Source organism: Megalobrama amblycephala, linkage group LG9 (assembly GCF_018812025.1).
Source record: "Megalobrama amblycephala isolate DHTTF-2021 linkage group LG9, ASM1881202v1, whole genome shotgun sequence".
NCBI classification, from domain to species: Eukaryota; Metazoa; Chordata; class Actinopteri; order Cypriniformes; family Xenocyprididae; genus Megalobrama; species Megalobrama amblycephala.
In genome coordinates this window covers 36,107,472-36,132,289 of record NC_063052.1, presented here as the reverse complement: position 1 = coordinate 36,132,289, position 24,818 = coordinate 36,107,472, and the positions used below count along the sequence as shown (strand labels likewise).

The following is a 24,818-nucleotide window of genomic DNA, read 5'->3' as shown; positions in this document are numbered from 1 at the left end:
CTGCATGCATCTAATCTGCTGTCAGATGAGCGGACACGAATGGTTTTATACAAACAGACTGGACTCTTATCTCTCATATGATAGAGGTCATTTCCTTTTATAATCTCGTCGTTCCTTTAAAAACAGGTTGATCATCTGCCCTGCAGTGACGGGAAGGAAAGCAAACCGTGTGACTGTTGTGTCAGTGTGCACACTCATATTACACAACTTAAAGACATACAGACTGCACGCACACACACTCAAAAACGCACAAGGCTCGCATCCATCCATGCACACGCATACGCATACTGTAAAGACAAAAGCACGTACACTCTCACCTACCTACATGCATGCATGCATACACACACTCAAACATGTAACTCAGAAAACCATGCAGTGAGCATGTACACACACACACGTTACACAAACACTTAAATACATACATTGGCACTCAAACCTATGCATATATGTACATGTAAATAAGCACTAACTCGTGCATAAACATAAATATACTCAAATAAACCCATGCACACACGTACATACACTCAGAAACACACATACATACATACATACATATGTGCATGCATCCACGCGCGCGCGCGCATACACACACTTCAGCAATGACAGCTCGTGCATAAACTGTGTTGCCAACTGCTTAAAACAGCAAAAGCAATGTCAGTCCTTCATCAGCCCTTCTCATCTCACATGTCCACATCTGTGCGTGCTCATATGAAGTTTGCAAAGACACACATAAAAGAGCTCAGTTTGTTCAGTCAGACACATGAGATGAACCGCCACGCCATCGGTGCATGTACACGAGACATATTCAAAGCTTTCACGAAGGCTGTTTTTGAATATATACTCACTTATCATGCTATTTGCACAGCCTCTCTCCCGCTCGTCTCGTTTATGTCTCAGTTAGTCCATTAACGCTGAAATATCTGAACACACGCGAGTCCTTCAGCAGTACTTTCACGCACTTCAGTCTAACATGGAGCGAGTTAGAATTTCTGATCGACAGCGGCACGGGCCAATGACGGAAGAGCATATAAAACTCAGCGTCGCGTCCACAAATAGCAGCCAATCAAATGATCCCGGAGGCGGTGCCATACGGTTTCCACTAGCGAGGTAGACTGTGTCTGTTGTAACTACTGATAAATGTATTCAGTAATGTGCCATGCGTAATTCATGATGGTATAGACATGTTTTGTGTGCTTAATTAGATTATATATGTACATACATTTAATTTTAAATAGTTAAAAATAATAAAATGCTTACAAATAAGTCCAATCATAATGAAAAACCTAAGGAAGATAGCATTGCAGTCCTACAAACTACTATGGTGATACCATGGTATATCATACTTTGATATATACTACGATACTGATTGCTATATTCATGCACATATTCTGTTACTTTCACAGTATATTTGGTTTACCATAGTGCTTTTTTGTTAGAGATGTTTAATTCACTTTGTAAACATGTCCTACATAACATTATATAAGAATATCTCTACAATTGTTATAGGATTATCAAGGATAAGTATAATTACTGCCCTAAAAACACTGTGATGGTCTATTTTGTAGGGGATTGTATCAGATATTAAGACTATGCTACTTATACATGATAAATGGGTGAATTCAGGTTGATTGGGACACTTTTGCCATTGAGATGACTGGGCAAAAATGTCCCAATCAACCTGAATTCACCTACTATGGTACTGAAAGATTACCATGTTTATGCACCAAGGTATTTTGAATTACTCCTTTCATATCCATAAGCTGAATTTGGCATGTACCACTCGGGGTTATTATACTAAAACTAAAACAATAAACTGTTTCTTGAAATGAATGCAGCCCTCTGGAGGATCAAGTATTTGGAGAATGGATGGTTGAAATAAAATTAAATATTAAAAAAAAAACCTTGCCTAGGCAACATTACTCATTTTAGTTTTTCTTGAAATACTAAAATAGCAAACTATATAACCTGAAATGAATAAATAAATAAATAATATATAGAAAATATAAAAAAAAAACTAATAAAAATGACAAAAACACATCAAAATTACTAAAATTAGAAAAAAATAGAAATAAAATAAAATCATGTTTAACTTAACTAACAAAAAACATTCAGACAATAACTAGAAAAAAAGGTTAATATGTGTTTATTTAACAGGCAAAATCATTCGAACATAAAAAAAATAGTGTTTCAATTACAAAATAATACTTACAAATCTAAAATATGGAAGAAAACGTTGCAAGATTGTTTTCCATCAATGTTCATATACACATTCACAGCAGAAACAATCACTGCGAACTGATCCTGAACAAGTATGAAAGTGCTTTTAGAAACAAAATGGGCTCATTTGTGGAAAAACTCATTAGGAAATACACAAAAGGCCTCAAGAATAAAATAACAAATGCCTTCTCTTCTCTATTTTTGTCCCTTCTTTATGCTTTCCAAAGTATTACTATTTGCTAGTTTTCTGAAGACGCTAAAATGACTATTTTTCCCCCTATTATGTCCATTTATATTTTTATTTTAGATCTTTAATAACTTAAATAACCACAAATATTAGTCCTTCATCAGCGTAGCGTTGCTTGCACTAATGCTCTGTATTTACTGGTCAGGATTTATGTACTATAATATTGTGTTCTTTACTTTATATTGAATACAAGAACACAAAATAAAGTCCTTGATATATATATATATATATATATATATATATATATATATATTTATTTCACGGTGTGATCCCGGACAGCACAGCAGCCTCATTGAGAAGATTTCCAGCCTCCTTCCTGTACTTTGGACTCTTTTCTTTCGCTCTTCGTACCTCTCTGAGGTTTTCCTTCAGGTTGTCCACCAGCCTTTTCCTCTCTTGGTGTCTGGATTCAGCAGCTTCCACCTGTTTGGTCATGGTGTCCTCTGCCTTCAGAAGCCAATCGATCATTTCTTGGAGTTTAGTGGCCACAGATATGACCGCTTTAGCAGCTTTGCTCAGCTCTGTGATGTTCTCTTGTGTCCTCTTCAGGTCGTTGGGGATTTCGGCCTCTGACCTCACCATCAGAGTGAAGTCATATCCTTTAACCTCCAGACTGATGTGGCAGTTCGCTAATGGAGGGAAAGTGAGACACAAATTAAGAGAGCACTCGATAATAAAGGAAATAACAGTGAAGGATGTGACTTGAAAATTAAGGTTACAGATTCAGTGTTTGGTAGGAATGATGAAATAATTTCTGAACCGTTGTGTCATGCATTCTTGAGCAAGACACCAAAATCATATTTACTTTATATACACAGAGTATTCTGAATGGCTAATTAAATGCTTTTTTGATCCTTTTTATGTATCATATTAATCCTAGATAGACTCTATTTGTAATACTACATTATAAATGAAGTGTTTTGCATGAAGTTGCTTGAATATTTCTGGGATGAATTCTCCCGTCATGCTGACGTGTGCAGGCTGTGCCCCCTGCAGGCCGAGTGTGAGGGTCTTACCATGTTCCTCCTTGATTTTCTTCAGGCATTGAGACAGACTGTCATTAGTTGGGCATTTGTAGCGATTTGCAACAGTCTGAAGCTTGTTCTTCATAGTTTCATAGTCCTCGTGCTGTTTGTTGTACGTTTCGGCAACATCACTGAAACGCTCATCGAGGTCACTCACACCAACACGTCGGGCTTCAAACCTGTCGGTCTTCTTAACTGCATCTGCTAGAAGATAGATAGATAGTTTGATCAATCGATACATAGATAGATAGATAGATAGTTCGATTAATAGATAGACAGACAGACAGACAGACAGACAGATAGATAGATAGATAGATAGATAGATAGATGGTTTGATCAAAAGATAGTTTGATTAATAGATAGATAGATAAAAATAGATAGACAGATGATATAGATAGATAGATTGTTCAATTAATAGATAGATAGATAGATAGATCAACTGATAGATAGATAAATAGATCAATTGATAGATAGATAAATAGACAGACAGACAGACAGACAGACAGACAGACAGACAGATAGATAGATAGATAGATAGATAGATAGATAGATAGATAGATAGATAGATAGATAGATAGATAGATAGATAGATAGATAGATAGATAGATAGATAGATGATTGATTGATTGATTGATTGATTGATTGATTGACAGACCAGTTTTTCTTGGCGTATATAGATTATGGAGGCCTTGAAACTGACCATTAGCTGGATGTGATGTTCTTGCAGATTGTATTTCTAGACAGACAAACACAGACAGACGGAAGATGTAGATGTGAGTGATTGGACCTATTTTTCTAGGAGTAGATCACAGAAACCATAAAACTGACCATTAACTGCTGGTCCAGATTCTGTTCGTGTTTTTCTGTTTGACTGGAGCAAAGGTTCTCTCTGTAAGTAATGGAAAAGTTATAATAAAACCAAATATTATATTATATTATATTATATTATATTATATTATATTATATTATATTATATTATATTATATTATATTATATTATATTATATTATATTATATATACAGTACAGTCCAAAGGTTTGGAACCACTAAGATTTTTAATGTTTTTAAAAGAAGTTTCGTCTGCTCACCAAGGCTACATTTATTTAATTAAAAATACAGTAAAAAACAGTAATATTGTGAAATATTATTACAATTTAAAATAACTGTTTTCTATTTGAATATATTTCACAAAGTAATTTATTCCTGTGATGCAAAGCTGAATTTTCAGCATCGTTACTCCGGTCTTCAGTGTCACATGATCCTTCAGAAATCATTCTAATATGCTGATCTGCTGCTCAATAAACATTTATGATTATTTTCAATGTTGAAAACAGTTGTGTACTTTTTTTTTCAGGATTCCTTGATGAATAGAAAGTTCAAAAGAACAGCATTTATCTGAAATACAAAGCTTCTGTAGCATTATACACTACCGTTCAAAAGTTTGGGGTCAGTAAGAATTTTTATTTTTATTTTTTTGAAAAGAAATTAAAGAAATGAATACTTTTATTCAGCAAGGATGCATTAAATCAATCAAAAGTGGCAGTAAAGACATTTATAATGTTACAAAAGATTAGATTTCAGATAAACGCTGTTCTTTTGAACTTTCTATTCATCAAATAATCCTGAAAAAAAATATTGTACACAAATATTTTGTACAATTGTACACATTAAATGTTTCTTGAGCAGCAGATCAGCATATTAGAATGATTTCTGAAGGATCATGTGACACTGAAGACTGGAGTAACGATGCTGAAAATTCAGCTTTGCATCACAGGAATAAATTACTTTGTGAAATATATTCAAATAGAAAACAGTTATTTTGAATTGTAATAATATTTCACAATATTACTGTTTTTTACTGTATTTTTAATTAAATAAATGTAGCCTTGGTGAGCAGACGAAACTTCTTTTAAAAACATTAAAAATCTTAGTGGTTCCAAACTTTTGGACTGTACTGTATATATATATATGCAGAACACATTCACAACTTAAAGGGTCAGTTCATCCAAAAATTAAATTTCTGTCATTAATTACTCACCCTCATGTCGTTCCACACCCGTAAGACCTTCCTTCATCTTTGGAACACAAATTAAGATATTTTTGATGAAATCCGATGACTCAGTGAGGCCTGCATCACCAGCAATAACACTCCCTTTTTCAATGGCCATAAAGCTACTAAAACACATTTAAATCAGTTCATGTGACTACAGTGGTTCAACTTTAATATTATAAAGCGACAAGAATATTTTTTGTGCGCGTTTCAAACTGCCAAAATCACATGATTTCAGTAAGCGATGCTTTGTTACATCATAAGTGTTTTGAAACTTCAATAGTTCACGTGACTTTGGCAGTTTGACGCGCTCTGAACCACTGATTCGAAACAAAAGATTCGTAAAGCTTCGAAGCTTCATGAAGCAGTCATTAGTCCCATCAGATACTGTGGAATAAAGTCGCTATTTTGTTATTTCTGCCACACAAAAAGTATTCTCATCGCCTTATAATATTAAGGTTGAACCACTGTAGTCACATGAACTGATTTAAATATGTTTTTAGTAGCTTTCTGGGCATCTGAAAGTGTTAATTATCTTGCTGGCTATGGAGGCCTCACTGAGCCATCAGATTTCATCAAAAATATCTTAATTTGTGTTCTGAAGATGAACGAAGGTCTTACGGGTGTGGAACGACATGAGGGTGAGTAATTAATGACAGACTTTTCATTTTTGTGTGAACTAACCCTTTAAAGAAGAAGAGAAAGACTTCTCTGAAGGCATCAAAACTTTTAAATGAATAAACGTCTGTTTCACGGAATACAACAATAAACAATTAAACTTGCACAAATTAAAAACAGAAACAAACAACTGTTCACTTCGAATTATTTCTTCATACTTTTCTTTTACTATAATCATATTCTTGCTTAATATTTACTTTCCTCTATGACAAGCTCCACAGTGACCTACTTTACAGTAAGTGTAAAGGCTTGTGTCCTGAACCACTGGAGCGTGAAAACTGATTGAAAAAGATAAATCTACTAGACCGACCTACTGAAACAGTTTATATAGTCAATGTTAGACTGTGTGTTCCATATCTAAAACAGTGAAGAAGAAGAACGTCAAAGCTTTTGTCTTGTATAAATCCACCTGATGTGACTTGCTCCGAGTTTAAGATTTCATATCTAACCAAATAGGCTACATTTTTTTGTTTTTTGTTTCAAATCCACTGCAAAATCAAACAAGCATAACCATAAACCCACTCTTACCTCATCATCTCCGCTGGGACAGGAACAACAACATCCCATTTTCAGGACGCAGGAGTTTTCATTCCCATAAAAACGCTTAAAATGAAAGTTGTGCGTTCGCAGTGACGTCACGGTCATGTGCTCCACATGACAGACAGGTGCATTAGAGCACCTGCGTAAAACAACGCGTACTGAAATGACAGAAACAAAGCGTGTACATGTATATCGTCTTATTTCTCCTCGTCAGCCTGGTTTTATTTAACTATATGTGCTTTTTTCTGTTATTAATGTTCTATGTTGTTTTGTCAATTAGGCTAAAGTACAAAAACAAATCCGTCATAGCAAAAGACAATCTTCCCAAACTCGTTTAACCACGAGATTCTTATAACATGACACGTGCTGCTTTCATTTAAAGTTTAAGCAACAGTTTGAACAGACAAAAAAGTGCTTTAAATATCAATGTAAAAAATAATGACATTATATTTACATTTATATTCAGGAGAAGATTTTTAAGAAAATAATACGGTAATAATGTTAATATTTTCCCCCATGAGAGCCGAAATAGCAGTTCTCTACAATAGCCTCTAGGGGTCGCCATCGAATCACTTTTAATGCGCTCTGCTTTCTTATAATATTGTAGGCTACCATACTTTCTTCAAGTTTATCTTGAATACATTTTGTTGCTTAGCCTACTTTCTTATTGCATTGAATTATAACTCTGCTTGCTTTTTTCAAAGCGTTTTCATGGCTCTGAAATACAAACCAGAGCCTATAATAGCCATTTAGGCTAGATATAATCATGAAAACACCCATTCCATCAGAAACTTTACATCTGAACTTTGCTTGCTTGGTTTGCTTCTTGCCCCAAAATGCAGCTAGCTTGGATTTGAGACATGCACAGACAAGAAAAGCTGTCTAGGTAGGCAGCTCACTTGACTTTAAAACACTTGATGCTGTTTTAGCTAGTCAGCTCAGTTGGTGTCTCTGCGCTCACGCATCATGCAGCAGCTAGGATTTGTGACACGGCCACTGACTGGTTTGTCTTTGACTTTCCTTGCCAAGTGCTTGAAAACACAAAAGAAAGCAGCTAAACAAAGCTTAACCAGCTGTTGGTAATTTGCCTTCTTTATGTGCCGCTACCTGCTGTGAAATGGCGCGCTGCGCGGGTGGGCCGCGCGCACTGTGATTTCCCGCGCGCATTGCGCCGGTACCGTATCATTTCGCTGTCATCCGCGCGCTCGTTTGCTGAGCGCATAAGTGAAGGTTTGCGGAATAAAGCAGTATTGATGGGGGACGTCTCCGGATGCAGGTGTTTGTGCTGACAAACGAGAAAAAGCGCTTCACTAGCTACTAATTGAGCAGAAAACATGGGGAAAAAAAGAATGAGACGTGCATTATCTGTGGGCGAAGAGACGCGCATCCAACCAGAGCCATCACACGTCAAACAACAATAGCGCTCAGGATTAGATGAGGCTTAGCTTCCAATGACTTTATAAATCATTTAATTCATTTACAACAGAAAACGTGCTCCATGCACACTCCTACATATGATGAAAGTGACTATATACTGTAGAGAAGCATAAACAAAGCAAAACTTGTGACCAGCTTCAGAATTTCGGGCATCACAGCAACAGGGTTTTTCAAACTGGGTCCTGGGAAAGAAAAACTGTGTAAAAAAAAAAAAATGAAACTAAACAAAATAAATAATCATATTAGAATTAGAGCTTTCTACCCAGACACCATTTTTTGGGTATCTCAAACTCATGAGCCAAAAACTAAAAAGCATTTTGGGCATGTTAAAGTCAACATAAAACGGAAGTTACCGTGGTCTTTTTTTCCCCCTATTGTGACGTATATCCAAGTGAAATGGCTTCTTGAACAAGAAAAAATGTAGGGCGGGGCTTGATTTTGTCCATCGGAAATCGATTGGATGTTTTTGTCGATTGCTATTGGTGGATCAGAGAAGTTATTTTGATTAAAGATTATGAGGAGACATGGTTAAGAATTGTCCATTTTGATTTCATGGGGATTTTAAAGCCACGCTATGTATATTTTTTGCCGCTTGAGGTCGCTTATTCAAAACAAAGGCGTAGCTTGATGACGCCTTAATTTCGCAGAATCATGGGATGTGTTGTCTTCACGTCTGGTGGAAAAGAATCCGATGGGAATTGGCCAGAAATCATGTTCATGGATGAGATTATTAACGTTACTGTAGTAAAGGCGCATCTATACTTCTGCGTCGAGTGTACGGCGTAGGCTGTTTGTACCACGCGTAGCCTACGACGTAGCCTGACATGCACCTCTTAAAAAATGTAACAACGCGTCAATTCAACGCGGACTGCAAGCGCTGTGATTGGTCTGCTAGATCCACTCCCTCAGGTCAAAAACTGGCGCGGCACAATAGAAGTACACAACTTCCATAGGAATGAAAAACGCTCTGTTTCAGGGGACACATGCAGTCCAACTGCAACAAAAGTCGTTACCTATTTGCTGCTTCTCTGCCGTTTCTATTTGTAAGCTTCTCTGACAATGTACATGACAAGCTGCTTCTTCTTCGGCTTTTGTTTTGATACTCAACATGACCGCGGACACTGCCTACTAGTGGTCTGCATGCACGTCGACGCGGACAACGACGCAGAAGTATAAATGAAAACATATGCATAACCTACGACGCAGAGGCTCCAGCATAGGTCCGACACAGAGTGATGTGTGAGCAGAAACGAGGCCACTGGAGCGATTGCTAAAGAGAGACAAGCGCGACACACGGCTCGAGAGCAGCGGGACTTTTATTATGCCACAGTCGCCGCTTTCGCTTCTGGTCATTTGTATTTGGGCTAAAGCAGCGCTGTTTATCATATTAGATACATTTGTGCGTTGAAGTTGTTATAATGCTACTCTGTGTTCGCTCGGTGGCTACTATGAGACACTTGTTGCGCACTGCAGTAAGCTATCAATATTAGGCATGGTAAAACATGGTACTCGCTGTAAATCAAGAAAACGAGATTTAAACAATAAGACTAAACGTGTTGAGATATATGATTAGTTTTTTGACTATAAATGTATCCAAACAGTTGCTCGTCTGTCTAATAAAATACATAATATATTAAAGTGTCTTCGGTGTTTCCATGGTTTCCACAAAATAAAACCTGAAAGCAAGGGTTACGCGGGTATGATGTCATAGGCGACGCAAGGACACGGTTAAAATTGCTTATGGATTTAAACATTCTTGGAAACATTTGGGATAATGTAAGTACACAAGTCAACAAAACAGCTGTTCTAGAGTTTTTTGGATATTTTAAGCCAAATATTTTACATATTGTGCCTTTAAAGGTACAATATGTAATATTTTTGTCCGCTAGCGGTCACTAGAAGCCTATTCAAAACAAAGGCGTAGCTTGATGACGCCAAGTTTTAGAGTGGAATCTTGGGACATGTGGTCTCCATCTCAACGGACGGTGCAAAAGAATAGGAATTGGAGTCGGGAAGAACTCATGTTCATGGATGAGATAATTAACATTACTGTAGTATGAAGCAGAGCAGGACTGAGTGTTGTGGGAGCTGAACGAGGCCGCTGGAGCGATTGCGCAACACACACCTCACGAGCAGCAGAACTTGTATTATGTCACAGTCGCTGGCGCCACTTCCGCTTTTCCGGTCATGAGTATGAGGTAACACAGCTCTGTTTACATTTGAGAGTGTTGAAAATGTTATAACGTTACTCTGTGAGTTCGCTCGGTGGCTGCTGCGAGACACTTGTTGTTTGAGAGACACTGCAGTAAGATAGATCGATTTTAGAATATCATATTAAATTTTGGATGTCTCGTGTTGATAAATGGCATGCAATTAATTTTAAAATGTATTGTATGATGGTGAAAATTTTGTATTACTGTTAATAAAAATAAAGCTGCATCTGATTATGCTATGTTAGCTATTTGACAAAATATTGTTTTTCTCTAAGGCATGGTACTCGCAAAAAATCAAGAAAATTTATTTAAACTATAAGACTAAACGTGTTGAGCTATATAACAATTCGTTTTCTGTCTGTAAATATATCAAAACAGTTGTTCCCTTGTCTATTAAAACGTGTAATATTTTAAAGCGTCTTTGGTGTTTCCATGGTTTCACAAAATAAAACCAGAAACCGAGGGTAACGGGTATGACGTAATTGACAGGCGACACCTCACACGTCCCGGATCCTTGGTTAAAATGTCAATTTTCTCACGATTTACAAACAGTTGGAAACATTTGGGATATTAAGTACTCAAGTGAACAAAATATATAACACTGGCCTAGTAGCTTTTGGATATTTTACTGAAAAAACATTACATATTGTACCTTTAAGAACATAGCGCGAGCTCTCCGAAGGCAGCATTGTAGCTATAGTGAGATATACTACAATTTTCATACAATCCTAAGTAGTGTGTATGGCTGCCTGCAGTATACCATGTATATCTAAACTTTAATAAGTTATATGCTGAGTTTGATCAAGGTTGGAGCTAAACTCCGCAGGAAAGTCTTGAGAACCCCTAATACCATAATATATTCTGTCAAACTAGTTTTCTGGCTCTGTGGCTCGATGTTTTATAGCTGTTATGTAGGCTAATATCTTCAACAGTCCTTTGAAGGTCTGTTTAGCTGCGTTTATAAATGCAATATGCACTTTATAGGTGTAATCACTGCCCACGCACGCACTGTGTGAATGATGGGTGTCCGCATGAGGCATTTCCCGCGAAACTGCAAAGCGCCGCATTCTGGACTGTTCCATTCTAATCGCAGGCGCGATCGCGGGGGGGTTCGGTAGAGTCAACTCTCACATTAACGTTAAGAACGGAGACTTTTTGTTTTATATACTTTATTACATGTTTATATGTACTACTTAAAACGTATTATGTAATTAAATCGAATTCAAAGTGAACTGCTGATGTCTTTAGTGTTGGACTCAGCACACAGTCTCCCCTCCGTTTCCTCACAGCCTCCTGTCCGCTCGTGTTGTTTTTTAAACCATTCATTCATTAAAGAGTTTTAATCACACACACTGATAAGCACGAAAAATCACTTTAATTCCTAAAATGATCAAAACCCGCAAAGCGTCATTGAAGGTAAGAGTGAGAATTATTTTTTTACGTTTAAAAATGTGCTTCTAATCTTAGTGACAAACAGCGATGATAACAAAAGTTGAGTAACTGCAGTGAACACACAGAGATGCATGCAGAAAGTTAGTAGCAATGATCATCGTTTTAAAGCATATACATAATGCATATTCAGCAAATGTAGTAAAATTTGTGATTTAACTTGTGTTTAATGTGAAATGTACTGTTTATCTATTGAACTGCACGCGCTGATCACTTAAAAATGAAGTTTATGTTGCTTTTGGTCTACCTTATTTTTAATTTATGTATATATTTTGATGCATGCTTCCAAGTTAATATAATAATATTAATAATAAAGGTCAAAGATCATATTAATAATTATAATGATGATAATAATAATAAAGGCTAAAGATCATATTAATAATAATCAAGTGATTGTTCTTATTTGATGCATTGTTATTATTATTTATAATATATTGTAATATTAATAACAATAATTAATAGTTTTCTTTTTCTTCTTTGACATTATTGTTATGCATACTACTACTGCTACTACTACTACTACTACTACTAATAATAATAATAATATATGATTAATAATCATTATTTAATGGTTGTTCCAGGCGAAGCAGCTGGATGTGACGGATCTGTCCGAGGACAGCAGGGACAGCATCCAATCCAAGGGATCCTGGAAGCCCGTTAGTATCATCTACAGAAATTATGAGGCCCCTGGAACTGATTTGCATTGGGATTTTTGCTTTATTATATATTTTTTTTAATAATGGTATTAAAAAAAGCAAAAAGTTTGCTGTACTTTGATGTCAAACACTTCAAATGAATCAGCTAATCGAAATGAAACACGGATACCTGAACAATTATGGCTGTAACTTGATGAAATCAGCAGCAAATACTGAAGTAGCTGCAAAATATGAATATAATATGGAATGAAATATATCAAATGCTAGAAAACCAAGGAATTTCAAATATATGTACTTTGGTTCTTTTCTCACCCCGGTGATCTTATTTTTCCACGATTTGATTGTACAAATGGTCCTGGGAATTGAGTTGTTGTGATTCACACAAGCAGAACACAATAAAACGCTGCCGGTCCCAAGACACCCTCCATCTGTCGTGAGGAAACCCGAGGGTTCCTTTACCACCTACAAACAATGCAGGTCCAATAATGCAAAAGTCACATCAGGTGGGATCCACATCCCATCTGATTAATAAGCTTTTTGCATTTGTATTAGAAATATAAATATACTAGAGAAAATGGCAGGTCTCCTTCATGCTGTTTATCTCTTGTGATTTGGCAGCTGCAGCAAAACAGCGCTATTAATAATTGAGTTGGTTTTCGCACAATCCAGGAATAATAATGTGTTCTGTCACTCTCACGTCGCAGGATGTTTGCTTCAGGTCCAAAAACATCCCAGATGAGCTGGCGCAGGCCTTCATGGACACAGACAGCGAGGGGGAATTCCAGGGTTTCTCCAGGGAAGAGTGTGATTGGAAAAAACCGATGGTAATCCCATTAACTTGGAATATTTGCTTCAAATTAAAAACATTAGATATAATCATAACAAAATCATTTCACATGCAGAGTGAGGGCTCTGACGAAGACAGTGACGACAACGGCTTTTATTCTGATGGGGAGGAACCAGCGTCTAAAAAGAAGCGCAGCTCTGGACTGTGCGTCGCATTCAAGTTTCCTGCCAAAAAAAGCCCCGCCCCTAAACGGAACACGGCCAAAAAAGGCAACAAAGAGGCCACGCCCACAGCTCCACCCATCAGCAGCAAGCCCGCAAGAGGAAACAGGAAGCGGCGTGAACCGGAACCATCGAAAGAGCTTGTTTTATGTGAGAGTAAACGTGCTGAGAGCCAATCAAAACCCTCTGATCACATGACCAATGTGGAGAGTCTACTGACAGACGAAGAGATGCAGATACTGAGCAAAAGGGCCAAAAATATTCAGGAAAATAAAGCAATGGTATTATTTTAATTCATTTTGTTTTAAAATAATATATTTTTTACTACATTTTATTAATTCAAAATGGTTTCATATATATTTGAAACAATGTTTAATATAATATTTTCTTTTGAAATTAATTTTGTTTTAAAAATTAGAATGTTTTTAATATAATATTAATTTAAAACAGTATTTTCATATATATTTGTTACATATTTAATCATTTATTATAATCATAATTTAAAATATTCAATTAACTCATAATAATATTAACATATAGTTGCAACTTATTAAATCATTTTAATAAAATATTGGTATAAATTCAGTTTTATTCTTTTTCTATGCATTTTTTGTAATATCTTAAAAACAATCTTTTCTTGCAGCTTGCAAAACTTTTCGCAGACTTGAGTTCTTTGCCTGAACTTCCTTCTAAAACGACACCTACAGTAAGAGCCCACGATCACCTGCAGCAAACACCTACAGAGAGCTCAGGCCTCACAGAATATACTAGAAAATGCTTTACAGTGACTTTCTCTCTTCCAGTGCAATTACAAAACGTATGTTGTTGCTGTTTTAATGATGGTTTTTCTTTGCCATAAATAGAAAAAAAAGAAGCCATCCACCCCAAAACGTCGTTTTTCAGAGGTTCAGAGCGAGAGGCGGAACCCGGGCCGCAAGGCCAGACCCCCTGAGCATTTTGGGATAGAGACGGAGGACAAACCGGTCCCTCAGAAGAGACAGAGCGGCCAAATCGACATCAAGCGCCTGATGGAGGCAAGAAACAGACACAAATCACTGAACTGATTTCATCAAAGTCATTTAAATGTAGTGAGAGTGTAGCACCATGACAATCATAATATATTTCTTCTATTGAAGTGCCCCTATATTTCCAGTCTCACTTCCTGTTACATACCTACGTAACAAACTTGCATAATGCCAGCCTATGGTCTTCATTGGCTGCCGGCAAACAAAGTCAACTTTGCCCTGCGCTCAGTCACTATAGTTGTAGCTGAGACTGGGAGAGTTTGGTTTGTGTTGTTGACATGTTGAGAAGACGCCGTTTTCTGCACAAATCAAATCCAGTTTGATGCACTTCATTGCATTGCATTGGAATTGATACAGTAAAACTGATGCCATAGTTACTGTTCGAATCAGTAGCCGCTTTTCCACTGTGGGGCCAGTGCGAGCCAGGGCTTTCAAATTGGGCTGGGCTGAAATTATGATTTGTCTGATTTCTTCAAGCGGTCCTATATACCATGTTTGTTAAAGGTCCCATTTTTCGTGTTTTTTTTTAAGCTTTGATTGTGTTTATAGTGTGCAATATAACATGTGTTCATGTTTCGCGTGTAAAAAAACACAGTATTTTTCACATAATTTACTTATCTGTATACCGGGCTGATGACTTCCTTGTTCTATGAAGTCCCTCCCTCCTTCAGAAATACGTAACGAGTTCTGATTGTGCCAGCGGTTCCTGTGTTGTGATTCGACAGCAGCTTAGCGAACCTTGCCCGGAAAGGTCACGCCTCTCACCATAACGTGGAGATGCACGCGCTCAGTGTTATTGTAAACATGTCTTTAATTTTACCCTATCAATTTGAGCCGGAATCAGACCCGGTGATTGGACTGCGGGATGAAAATAACAGCGTTTCGACGACATGGCGACAAACACACTCTACAAACGCAACTCTTGTGTATTCCTGTGGGCGGAGGTTAGTCAAAAAACTGTTTTAGTGACGTCATTAAAGAAGGAAGTAGAGGGATGTAGTCCAAACTGGCCGTTCGATGTAGGCGACTTCTGTTAAATAAAATATCTCGCTTGGCATTGAACTTTGAGCTTTAAAATTTTACAGATTTTATTTATACTCTAACAACAACATTACACACTAACTAAAGTTTGAAACATGGGATCACGAAGAACGGGACCTTTAAAGAAATGGTTTAGCGCACATTGTCTTTTGCATTGCATATAAACATTTCTGCCTTATACGGTGTTTATAATCAACATCGGATCACAAACAGAAGACTGAAAGGGAGTTTTGAGCGAAAATGTTTTCCAGTCTTTATTGCTGGTGTTAGCTGGTAACCTATATGAAATCATCTGTGGCGCTGCCGTCTCCAGACTCGTACTCTGTTCACGGCCACTCCCTCAAGCCCGAGCTGGCCTGCTTTGGACCGAGGTTTTCAGAGGTCTAAAAACCCTAGCCATTGGCCCAGAGGAAGCCCCATCGAGGCACAATCAAGCCCTGGAAGTGACAGTGGACACATGACTGGCCCTGGCACGCATCAGCACGCCCACTTTTGGCCCGACAGTGGAAACGCAGCTACTGTGTATAAAGTGCTGAGGAAGATTGATTTCTGTAAGCCAGTGGTCACCAACCTTTTTAAGCCCAAGATCCCTGACCTCGACCTTTTTGAAAGACAAGATCTACTTGATAGAAAAAGACAGCCGAGATTGTATTTAGTATTTTTTTCGTGGTCAATGTAGATTCTGATTTATTTATTTATTTTTACAAGCAAATTGGCCGATTCTGATACTGGTTGCAGATTTTTATTATTAATATTATTATAATAAACAAAAATACATAGCCATTTCAAATTAGAGGGAACCACTGCTTTTTAATCACAATCCAAACAAAGATAATACGCACGTTGCATGAGCAGTTGTTTTTTATTTGAATTAGATTTAATTTCAAGATTTAAAGCAAAAACATAACAGTCTGACTTTATCTTTGTGAAATTATAAATGCTACACGCACAAAAAAAGCATGAAACAAAAACAGCAGGCTGAATGAGACGCAGATTCACTCTCTGACAGCAGGTGGCGCTTATGGAGCAGCAGTGATACAGCGTTTCCTTGGTTACCGCGGTAAACAAAGCTGAAATGCGCTAATAATTAGCTACTTTATTCGGAGGTAAGAGGAAAATAAAATACCATTGCCATCGAAATCTTCCTGAAGACTGATCTCCTTTTAGAGATGAATTCATAATCCCTCACCCCCAATTCAATATTTATATATTTTTTCCTATATTTCGAGCATCGTGAACAGTGACCTGCTCTGCCTGCTACAGACTTTTCTCTTCGTGTCCGTCTTCAGCGTCTCTGGCCTCTTGTTAACGGCCGTTTACAGGCTCAGACATAATGTGGGCTATTTACCTCTATCTGTCTGCCCCAGTAGTTCCAGAAAATAACATAAAAATAAATACAAAAATACAGTACAAAGACTGGAGAAATGTAATGTATTCTTGTACTCATTTCTGTTATTTTCGCGAGCTACTGGAACAGTGATAACGATCGACGGGTTGGCGACCGCTGCTGTAAGCTGTCGGCCAATCACAACAGACTGGGTCATCGGAGCCTAGAGTAGGCTCTCGGAAAGGAGGGGTTTAGAAACAACGGATCGTTTATTGAATCTTTTCAGACACTGAGAGAAAAGAGCTGATGCTGCAATGTATATTATGAGAAAATGAACCTGTTTTTGACCTTGGATGCATGTAAACCTATTGCAGGAGACTCCAAAACAAAATTAGGAACATTTTAAAAACCAAAATAGGGGAAATTTAAAATAAATTATTACTTTTTTTTATTTTATTTTTTTATATCTATTATGTAGTATATTTTTTTTAAATTACGATAAAACATTAAATTGTGTATTTTGTAATATATGAATTGTATTTTTGGTGCATTATGTTTCCCTGAATCAAAATCTAATTGAAAAATTCCCGCCGTAAACCTCCCTTCCAGTTTGTCGTCTTGAGTTTCTGTGAAGTTTTGTTTGTTGATCTCACGCTGGTTTGGTTTTTCACGTAGGTGAAGGAGGGTCTCGGAGACGTGCGGCCCAAGCAGAGGAAGCGGCGCTCTCGTGAGTCCATCCGTATGCCGGAGGACATCACCGAAGAAGAGCTGGAGAACGTCGCAGATCGCGCCAAAGACAAGATCCTCGATAAAGAAAATGTGAGCGGTGCATCACTGTTGTGTTGTTCCTATGCATGTTTGTTTATGATGCAGTAACATGACCCGTGCGCTCTCAGGGCAGCACATGTCACCAGTGTCGTCAGAAGACCCTCGACACCAAGACAGAATGCAGGGGGATGTACTGCCAGGGGGTCAAAGGTCAGTTCTGCGGCCCCTGTTTACGCAATCGATATGGAGAAGACGTCCGCACGGCACTGCTGGATCCTGTGAGTCCTTTGAATCGGTGTTATTGTTGACTGAAATTATTGCAAACAACACTAACATGTTTTAAGCATGCATTTTCTGTATAAAATGTAAAATTCTAGATGATACTCTTGGAAAAAGATAGTAAAACTTTGTGATAATTAACCATTTGGAAACATTTAAACACAAACTGCATTATGAAACTGGAAGTTTTCTGCGAGTGTCCCAGCCGTCTCATGGTGTCTCTTGTGTTTCCTGCAGACGTGGGAGTGTCCCATCTGTCGAGGAGTGTGTAACTGCAGTCTGTGCAGGAAGCGTGACGGACGCTGTGCCACCGGCGCTCTCACCAGACTGGCCAAATTCTACGGACACGACAATGTCAAGGAGTACTTGGAGAGGTTAGTTTTTCCATAGGGATTCACAAACTTTTTACATGTATACTGTGGTGAGAATCAAGTTTTTAATGTTGTTTATATGACTATGTGGTGTTTTTAATGTGCTTTAAGACAAACCATGTGCAAATTCATACGTCAACACCATTGCTGAGGATTTTCTCCTTAAAACTGCAGTGAAAAAATGACAGTCTCAAAAACACGCTTTGAAACCGCCCCCGTTTCCTGCCATCACAAACATGTAACCAATCCCGTCAATGAGAGGGCGGGGATTTTCCTATCGTTATTTCTAAGGATACTGATTGTTAGAAGGCAGCTGCCAGAGATAGTGAACAGAAACATGGTTTGTGTAACATTAACAACACATCAGCTGATTGATAACGTAGTCAAGCAAAAGGCTAATCATTTCACTTATCATTATGTGTCGACGTTGTAGAGAGCGACACATTAAACGCTTTACCATTCTGATACGTGGACTTGTATTTTCACTTGCCATTGTGTAGGGTTTACTACAGTTCGTGACTGGATCAGGTAGTCAGATGATGTGAGTGGAGGCGGGGACTAATTTGCATATTCATGCTTCCCATGCATATTAAATGAAGTAAGGGAAGAAAAAACGTATTAAAATATGTGATTGTGATTATCAAAGAAGAGCTTAAAGGGATAAAGTTAATGCCTGCAGGGGGACTTTAAGATATTTCAACAATTTAACAACACTTTTGTATGTTCACGGTTCTCTGATGTTGATTAAAGGTCACATGACATGCAGGTAAACAAAATATTTCATAATTTTTTTTTTTTTTTTTTTTTTTATTATTATTAAATAGATCTGTATTATACATTTTAGATATTTGACATTTTTCTGAATTATTAGCTTTTCAATGTACAAACCATACTCATGACCCTCATAATAATTAAAAAAAAAAGCACAAAATCAACTGCCATCCTACATTTTTTTAAAAATCTATTTTAATAAATATTTATACTTTTTATTTGGATTTCATTTTTTATTATATTATATTATTATTATTTTAATTTTTTTTTTATTATTTCCTTATGTAAATAATTATTAGCTTTTCATCAACTCACAAACCACTCTAATAAATATTTGAGATATTTTACACTTTTCTGATGTAATTATTGGCTTTTTATCAACTTGCAAACCATGATTGCAAACCAGTTTGGGAAAATCTGGTTTATCTGATTTTTGTAAAGTCTCTTTTCACCATGTAGTTAATTCCTGATAGATAAAATCAAGTGCCGTCATACATTTGTTTGTCCTCATTGAATATCCTGTTTCACTCCGAGACCTGTCACATTGCAGAAGTCAAATGTGAAAGCAGTTTCATTCTGATGGTTTCCTCTATAAATGCAGACACATCAGCATGAGTCTGTCGGCGTGTGTCGTTATAACAGAGACAGACGGCTGCTGGACTTCAGTCTGAAGGATTTTAATGTCGCTCTGTGTTTTTGTGTCAAGTCTACAGAAGGATGTCGAGTGAAGCCGGATCGTGTGAAGGAGACGCACCTGTGTGGAATCAAACTGAATCTACTCCACATGTTTTACTCCTGACACTTTTAAAGTTTAGCATGGAAACACTGACGATTTAACACCGTGTTCAGCACGGATATGCAAATCAGTAGTTTCTCTTATACTGAGTTTTTACTGATTTTATTTTTGTTTTTATGAGTCATACTGTACTGTTCTCTTGCATATTAAACAGATATCATGAAAGTGTGTAACAGATTACAGAACCTTCTCTTATTTGCACAATTTGTGTTTTTCTCTCTGAAAACTTTTTGGAAATTAGAGTTTTAATAAAGGTCCTTTTATTTCACATTTTACATGGTCTTTTTATGTTGTGAAATTAAGTATTTCAGTTTTTAAAATATATTCATGATGTTTAAAGGGTGTTCACCCAAAAATAAAAATAATCTCTCTCAAGATCCATTAATGTACTAAAAACATATTTAAGTCAGTTCATGTGAGTACAGTGGTTCAATATTAATATTGACGAGAATATTTTTGGTGCGCCAAAAAAAACAAAATAACGACTTATTTAGTGATGGCCGATTTCAAAACACTGCTTCAGGAAGCTTAGGAGCGTTAGGAATCAGTGTATCGAATCATGATTCGGATTGCATGTCAAAACGCCAAACTGCTGAAATCACGTGACTTTGGCGCTTTGAACCGCTGATCCGACACGCTGATTCATAACGCTCCGAATCTTCCTGAAGCAGTGTTTTGAAATCGGCCATCACTAAATAAGTCGTTATTTAATTTTTATTGCCGCACCAAAAATATTCTCGTCACTTTATAATATTATTATTGAACCACTGTACTCACATGAACCGATTTAAATATGTTTTTAGTACATTAATGGATCTTGAGAGAGGAAATGTCATTGCTGTCAATGCAGGCCTCACTGAGCCATTGGATTTCATCTAAAATATCTTAATTTGTGTTCTGAAGATGAACGAAGGTCTTACAGGTGTGGAACGGCATGAAGGTGAGTAATTAATGACAGAATTTTCATTTTTGGGTGAACTAACCCTTTAATGATCTGTTTAAACCTATTTTGTTAAAATTTTGGCAAAAACTATAAATTGATTTATTTTTTTCTTTCTCTCTGGTTTAGTTTGAGTGTTTATGAATGGAGTAAAGCATATTATAAATGGTATCCAAAGTCTTTCTTTCTGTCGTTAAATATCATAAACATTATTTGCCTAAAATTGACAAGGACAAATTACATTAAGTGCACATACAACAGAAGAAGTCTTTGGCTTTTCAGTACAGCTATCTAAAATTAGTGCTGTGCAGCAAAATCAGATAAATATATCTGAAATATAATGCAAAATATTAGATATTTTAAAATAAAGATTAGATACAGTTTTTTTTGCAAACCTGTCTCTATGCTGAGAGTCATGAATTCCCAACCAGAGAATCTATGAATCTCATTATCTGTTTATCCTACACAGTATGAAATATTAACATAAAACTGGTGAGACATGTCACATGAACAGGTTTTGTAGAGAGACAGGTGCTGAGTTACTGTCTCGATGCAGACTGAATGAGTGACACACACACACACACAGCAGCTGTTAAAGTGGATAAAAGCTTCCCTTTTGTGGCGCACTGCAGGTACAGAGCTGTCAATCAAATGGAGAAAAGAACAAAAGAGATCCGCCCACCTGCCCACCTGAAACCTCCTCCACACATCATCATCATCATCCTCACTCCTGCCCTCCTGTCACTGACTTCACCACTCGGCAGACACTCAGACGAAGTTCTTATGTTCTTCTGCAACCCAATTTGTCACTACAACGGTCCTTGATTCTGAGTGGTTGAGCCGCGTTCGAATCCGAATATAGAGTTCGAAATTCGAATACTCTGAACACGCACTTGTGACATCATTACATCGGTATCATGTTAGCTCAGGTCCATTAAATAATATTAACACAATAATGTATTAGTAAATGTTGAAATGAACATTAACTAAGATGCATTATTTAGTTAATAACCTTACTGTAAAGTGTCAGGTTGTTAAAGCTCATGCTGTGTAAATAAAACCACTTGGGTAAAGTTGGTTTTATATTCGCACATTCGGACTTCTGATAAATTCAGACTTTCCAATAAATGTGCAATAAATTAATGTTTGCGAATTTTAAGCAGCGACATGATATTGACAACCAACGATTGTCAACTTACAACATTTTTCAGAGTCGATCAAAATAGGCAAGTATTGTTTTAATGGCATATTTACTTGTGAATGTCCACTGAATGTCCAATGTAGTGTGATTAACAAGGATGTCCGAATGTGCGAATATAAAACCAACTTTACCGAAATAATAAAACCACAGATTGAAATAAAGAATTCGACATGGACATGTGATATTTAAGACAGAATTACTCACTTTAATTTCAAGTGTTATGCAGGCAAAGATTTTTTTCTTTTTCCTCTTTTTGTTTTCTTACCCATTAACATAACACGTTTGTACAAAGTTATTTTAAAAATATCAATAAACTGCAGCCTTTCAGGCTAACCTGGCAAAAAAATTTATTATCAAATGCCATGAGGACAAAGGAACATCTTAGAAAAATGATTTACAAATGAGGTGTCACTAGAAAAGATTAAAGAAAATCGCTCGCCACAGAAAATATTACCAAAAAACATCTATTTATAATTGTTTGGTATCAACCATTTCTTTTTAAGCTTTTTTTTTTTTTCATTTGAAACACGGTCATGGTGCGAAACGTCAGATAAATTAAAAGCCATGGTTTTACTTCTAAAAGGACCACGTTTAGAAATAGCAAATTGTTACTAAATAGAGATCGTTAGCGGAAATGAACCATGCAGCACGTCATAACTGCATTAACAGCGCACAATACACATTAGCAAATACTAATAGAAGGATAAATAATAAATTAGACACACTCACACACACACAGGTGGCATGTACTCGTGCTGTGTGAGAACCAAAAATGGGTTTGAAATTAAATCAAACCGAACTAAACGAGCGCGGGAGAACATAAACTCACGAAGAAGAACGCCACACCACAGACTTCAGAACATCAAACTCATCTAAGTGGCTTCAGGGTGACCTGGAGACGTCCGGTACCGGTCCAGAGGGAGGGTTTGGTGCACGTAACAGGGTCGAATCTCTTTGGAGAGCGCACGAAAGTCGTCGGGCGACAGGAGGACACATTAACGAATCGGGAGGATCTTTACCTGGGCGAACGAGGGCTGAAGCGGATCATCGCGCTCGTTCCCTGGCCACAGTGTTCGCCATCATCGTATATAAAAAGATTAACACGGTCACTACTGAATATGTTTGAAAACACAGTCGAAGGCCCACGTCCCCCTACCCAGCCGTAACATAGTGGTACTGCAGTGTTTTTAAGGCATCAGAGTACAGTTTATATGACTTGAGATAAGAGAGAACTTCTCTAGGTGTTTTTCTTCAACCTATTCTACCCCTCGGTAATGTAAACATGGTTTTACAAAGATTGTCTTTATAGTATTGCCTTCATTTAACATAGCATGTCTTAGAAAGCTAGATTGTTTTTTTTTTTTTTTCCCTTCTCATTTTCTTTTTTTTATTTCTAAAGAAATCGTAACTGGAATGCATTATTTGTAAATCTAATGTGCTTTTCTTTAAATAGCCCGTCTCTATAATCTCATTTCTCCTACATAAAAGGTTGCCTGCTGATAATCCAAACATGCTGAATCATGGAACCGATTCAATGGTTGAATCCTAAATGCGAGGATGTGATTGGCTGACGCTTCGCAACGCGCTCCAATCACAGATGGCATCACTCTTCTAGCTTGTGCTGAGGCTCTAAACATGTACTAAAGATCTGTTTGCTGCTCATCTTTCAAGCCTGATCGTAAGCAAAACCACAGACCAACGCGTGAAGCTCCAAGATTCTCATCCCCGACTGTATATTTAATCCGTAACCACTCTGAAAACAGATAAATATCATTTTTTTCTTGTGCATAGCGACATCTTCAGGAGCATCTGGGAACTTTAGTACTTCTTGTGCTACTCGAAAGAAAACAAACGCCTTCGTTCAACGCGCATGTTATGTCTCTTAACAGCTCATACTATTTCCATATTTCCTTTAGATTATTCTTTGTCATAATATCTGATAGTATTAAATTTCCATATGAAAAATCGAGTACGCTCAAACAGCTGTCCATCGTCAATAGAAAAAGAATGAAGAACATAAACAAATAAACATATAAACAGAAGAACAAACAATATCGTGGTGCTTTTAGCTGATAATATTTGGAGGGAAAACTACTCAAACTCCTCCTCTAAATTGTTTGAAGTCGTGGGCGTGGCCGGGTTCGAATCCTGCGAGAGTGACGCCACGGTGACGATCCTCGGCGAGCCCAGGACCTCGTCCACCTCTTCCTCCATTTCATCTGTGGTGATGATGGTAAGTGCTGCCCCACCTTTTTTGTTCTGGTGGGTTTTGATGTGCTTTGACAGGTGGTCGCTGCGCATGAACCTCTTGGAACATTCCGGACACTCAAACCTCTTTTCACCTGCCCAGGACAGAGACAATTGTTAGTTTATTTAGATCAGAGCAAGAAAAAACAGGCAATACAATACAGATAGCTAGAGACAAAGGTGGCCCATTGCCAATAAATATTGATATTATGGCAAATGAGACAGAGACAAAACTGTAAACATATACATGTTCGCGATGCAAAGGTTTTTCCAAAAGGAAACAACATTATGCTGCCTGTTAAGATACCTTTTTAAGGTATTTTAAATTTTAAGCGTGTACTCTATATGTAACAGACGTAAGCTAGTAAGAGCAGTGCATATAAACCTCACTCTCCTGATCTCAAGAGGCGATCTAGCAACTGTCGCTAGGCACTGCGGTCTTTAGCCTCCTTTTTAGAGCGCCCGACTCCCATGCCAGCGGACCTGGGTTCGAGTCGTGCTTAGAGTGGGCGGTTCGAACAAGAGGGGTTACA

General features: G+C 37.3%; 4 protein-coding genes across 14 annotated transcripts in view; 1 reads left to right on the top strand and 3 right to left on the bottom strand.

Annotated features, from left to right (window-relative positions):
- fam126a (family with sequence similarity 126 member A) overlaps positions 1-1,004 on the bottom strand; it is a 52,935-nt gene extending 51,931 nt beyond the window's left edge. For all 3 annotated transcript variants that reach the window (XR_007186578.1, XR_007186577.1, XM_048203617.1), the window contains exon 1: positions 846-1,004. The gene's annotated coding sequence lies outside the window, so the exon portion shown is untranslated. The remainder of the gene's footprint in view (positions 1-845) is intronic.
- Positions 1,005-2,127: 1,123 nt separating this feature from the next.
- On the bottom strand, positions 2,128-7,957 carry si:ch73-345f18.3. 4 transcript variants are annotated; one of them, XM_048203645.1, is made up of 6 exons: positions 7,864-7,957; positions 6,745-6,914; positions 4,318-4,378; positions 4,145-4,225; positions 3,481-3,693; positions 2,128-3,093 (listed from the first exon to the last, which is right to left on the bottom strand). In XM_048203645.1, exons 1-6 carry the CDS (start codon positions 7,940-7,942, stop codon positions 2,723-2,725), a joined length of 975 nt encoding a protein of 324 aa, XP_048059602.1. In that variant the 5' UTR covers positions 7,943-7,957; the 3' UTR covers positions 2,128-2,722. The 4 variants fall into 4 exon arrangements, with proteins under 4 accessions (XP_048059602.1, XP_048059603.1, XP_048059604.1 ...); XM_048203646.1 differs by having other exon boundaries at positions 3,481-3,690; XM_048203647.1 differs by having other exon boundaries at positions 4,190-4,225.
- A 3,714-nt stretch (positions 7,958-11,671) lies between these two features.
- On the top strand, positions 11,672-20,172 carry cdca7b (cell division cycle associated 7b). Its single transcript, XM_048203630.1, has 10 exons — positions 11,672-11,822; positions 12,437-12,511; positions 13,216-13,335; positions 13,414-13,800; positions 14,163-14,225; positions 14,383-14,553; positions 17,588-17,731; positions 17,809-17,958; positions 18,197-18,333; positions 19,808-20,172. The coding sequence occupies exons 1-10, from the start codon at positions 11,793-11,795 to the stop codon at positions 19,827-19,829; spliced, it is 1,299 nt and encodes a 432-aa protein (XP_048059587.1). The 5' UTR covers positions 11,672-11,792; the 3' UTR covers positions 19,830-20,172.
- A 2,048-nt stretch (positions 20,173-22,220) lies between these two features.
- The window catches only part of sp4 (sp4 transcription factor), a 70,388-nt gene continuing 67,790 nt past the window's right edge, over positions 22,221-24,818 (bottom strand). For all 6 annotated transcript variants that reach the window (XM_048203525.1, XM_048203526.1, XM_048203528.1 and 3 more), the window contains one exon: positions 22,221-24,380. In XM_048203525.1, the coding sequence (XP_048059482.1) occupies positions 24,130-24,380 (251 nt within the window). In that variant the 3' untranslated portion in view covers positions 22,221-24,129. The remainder of the gene's footprint in view (positions 24,381-24,818) is intronic.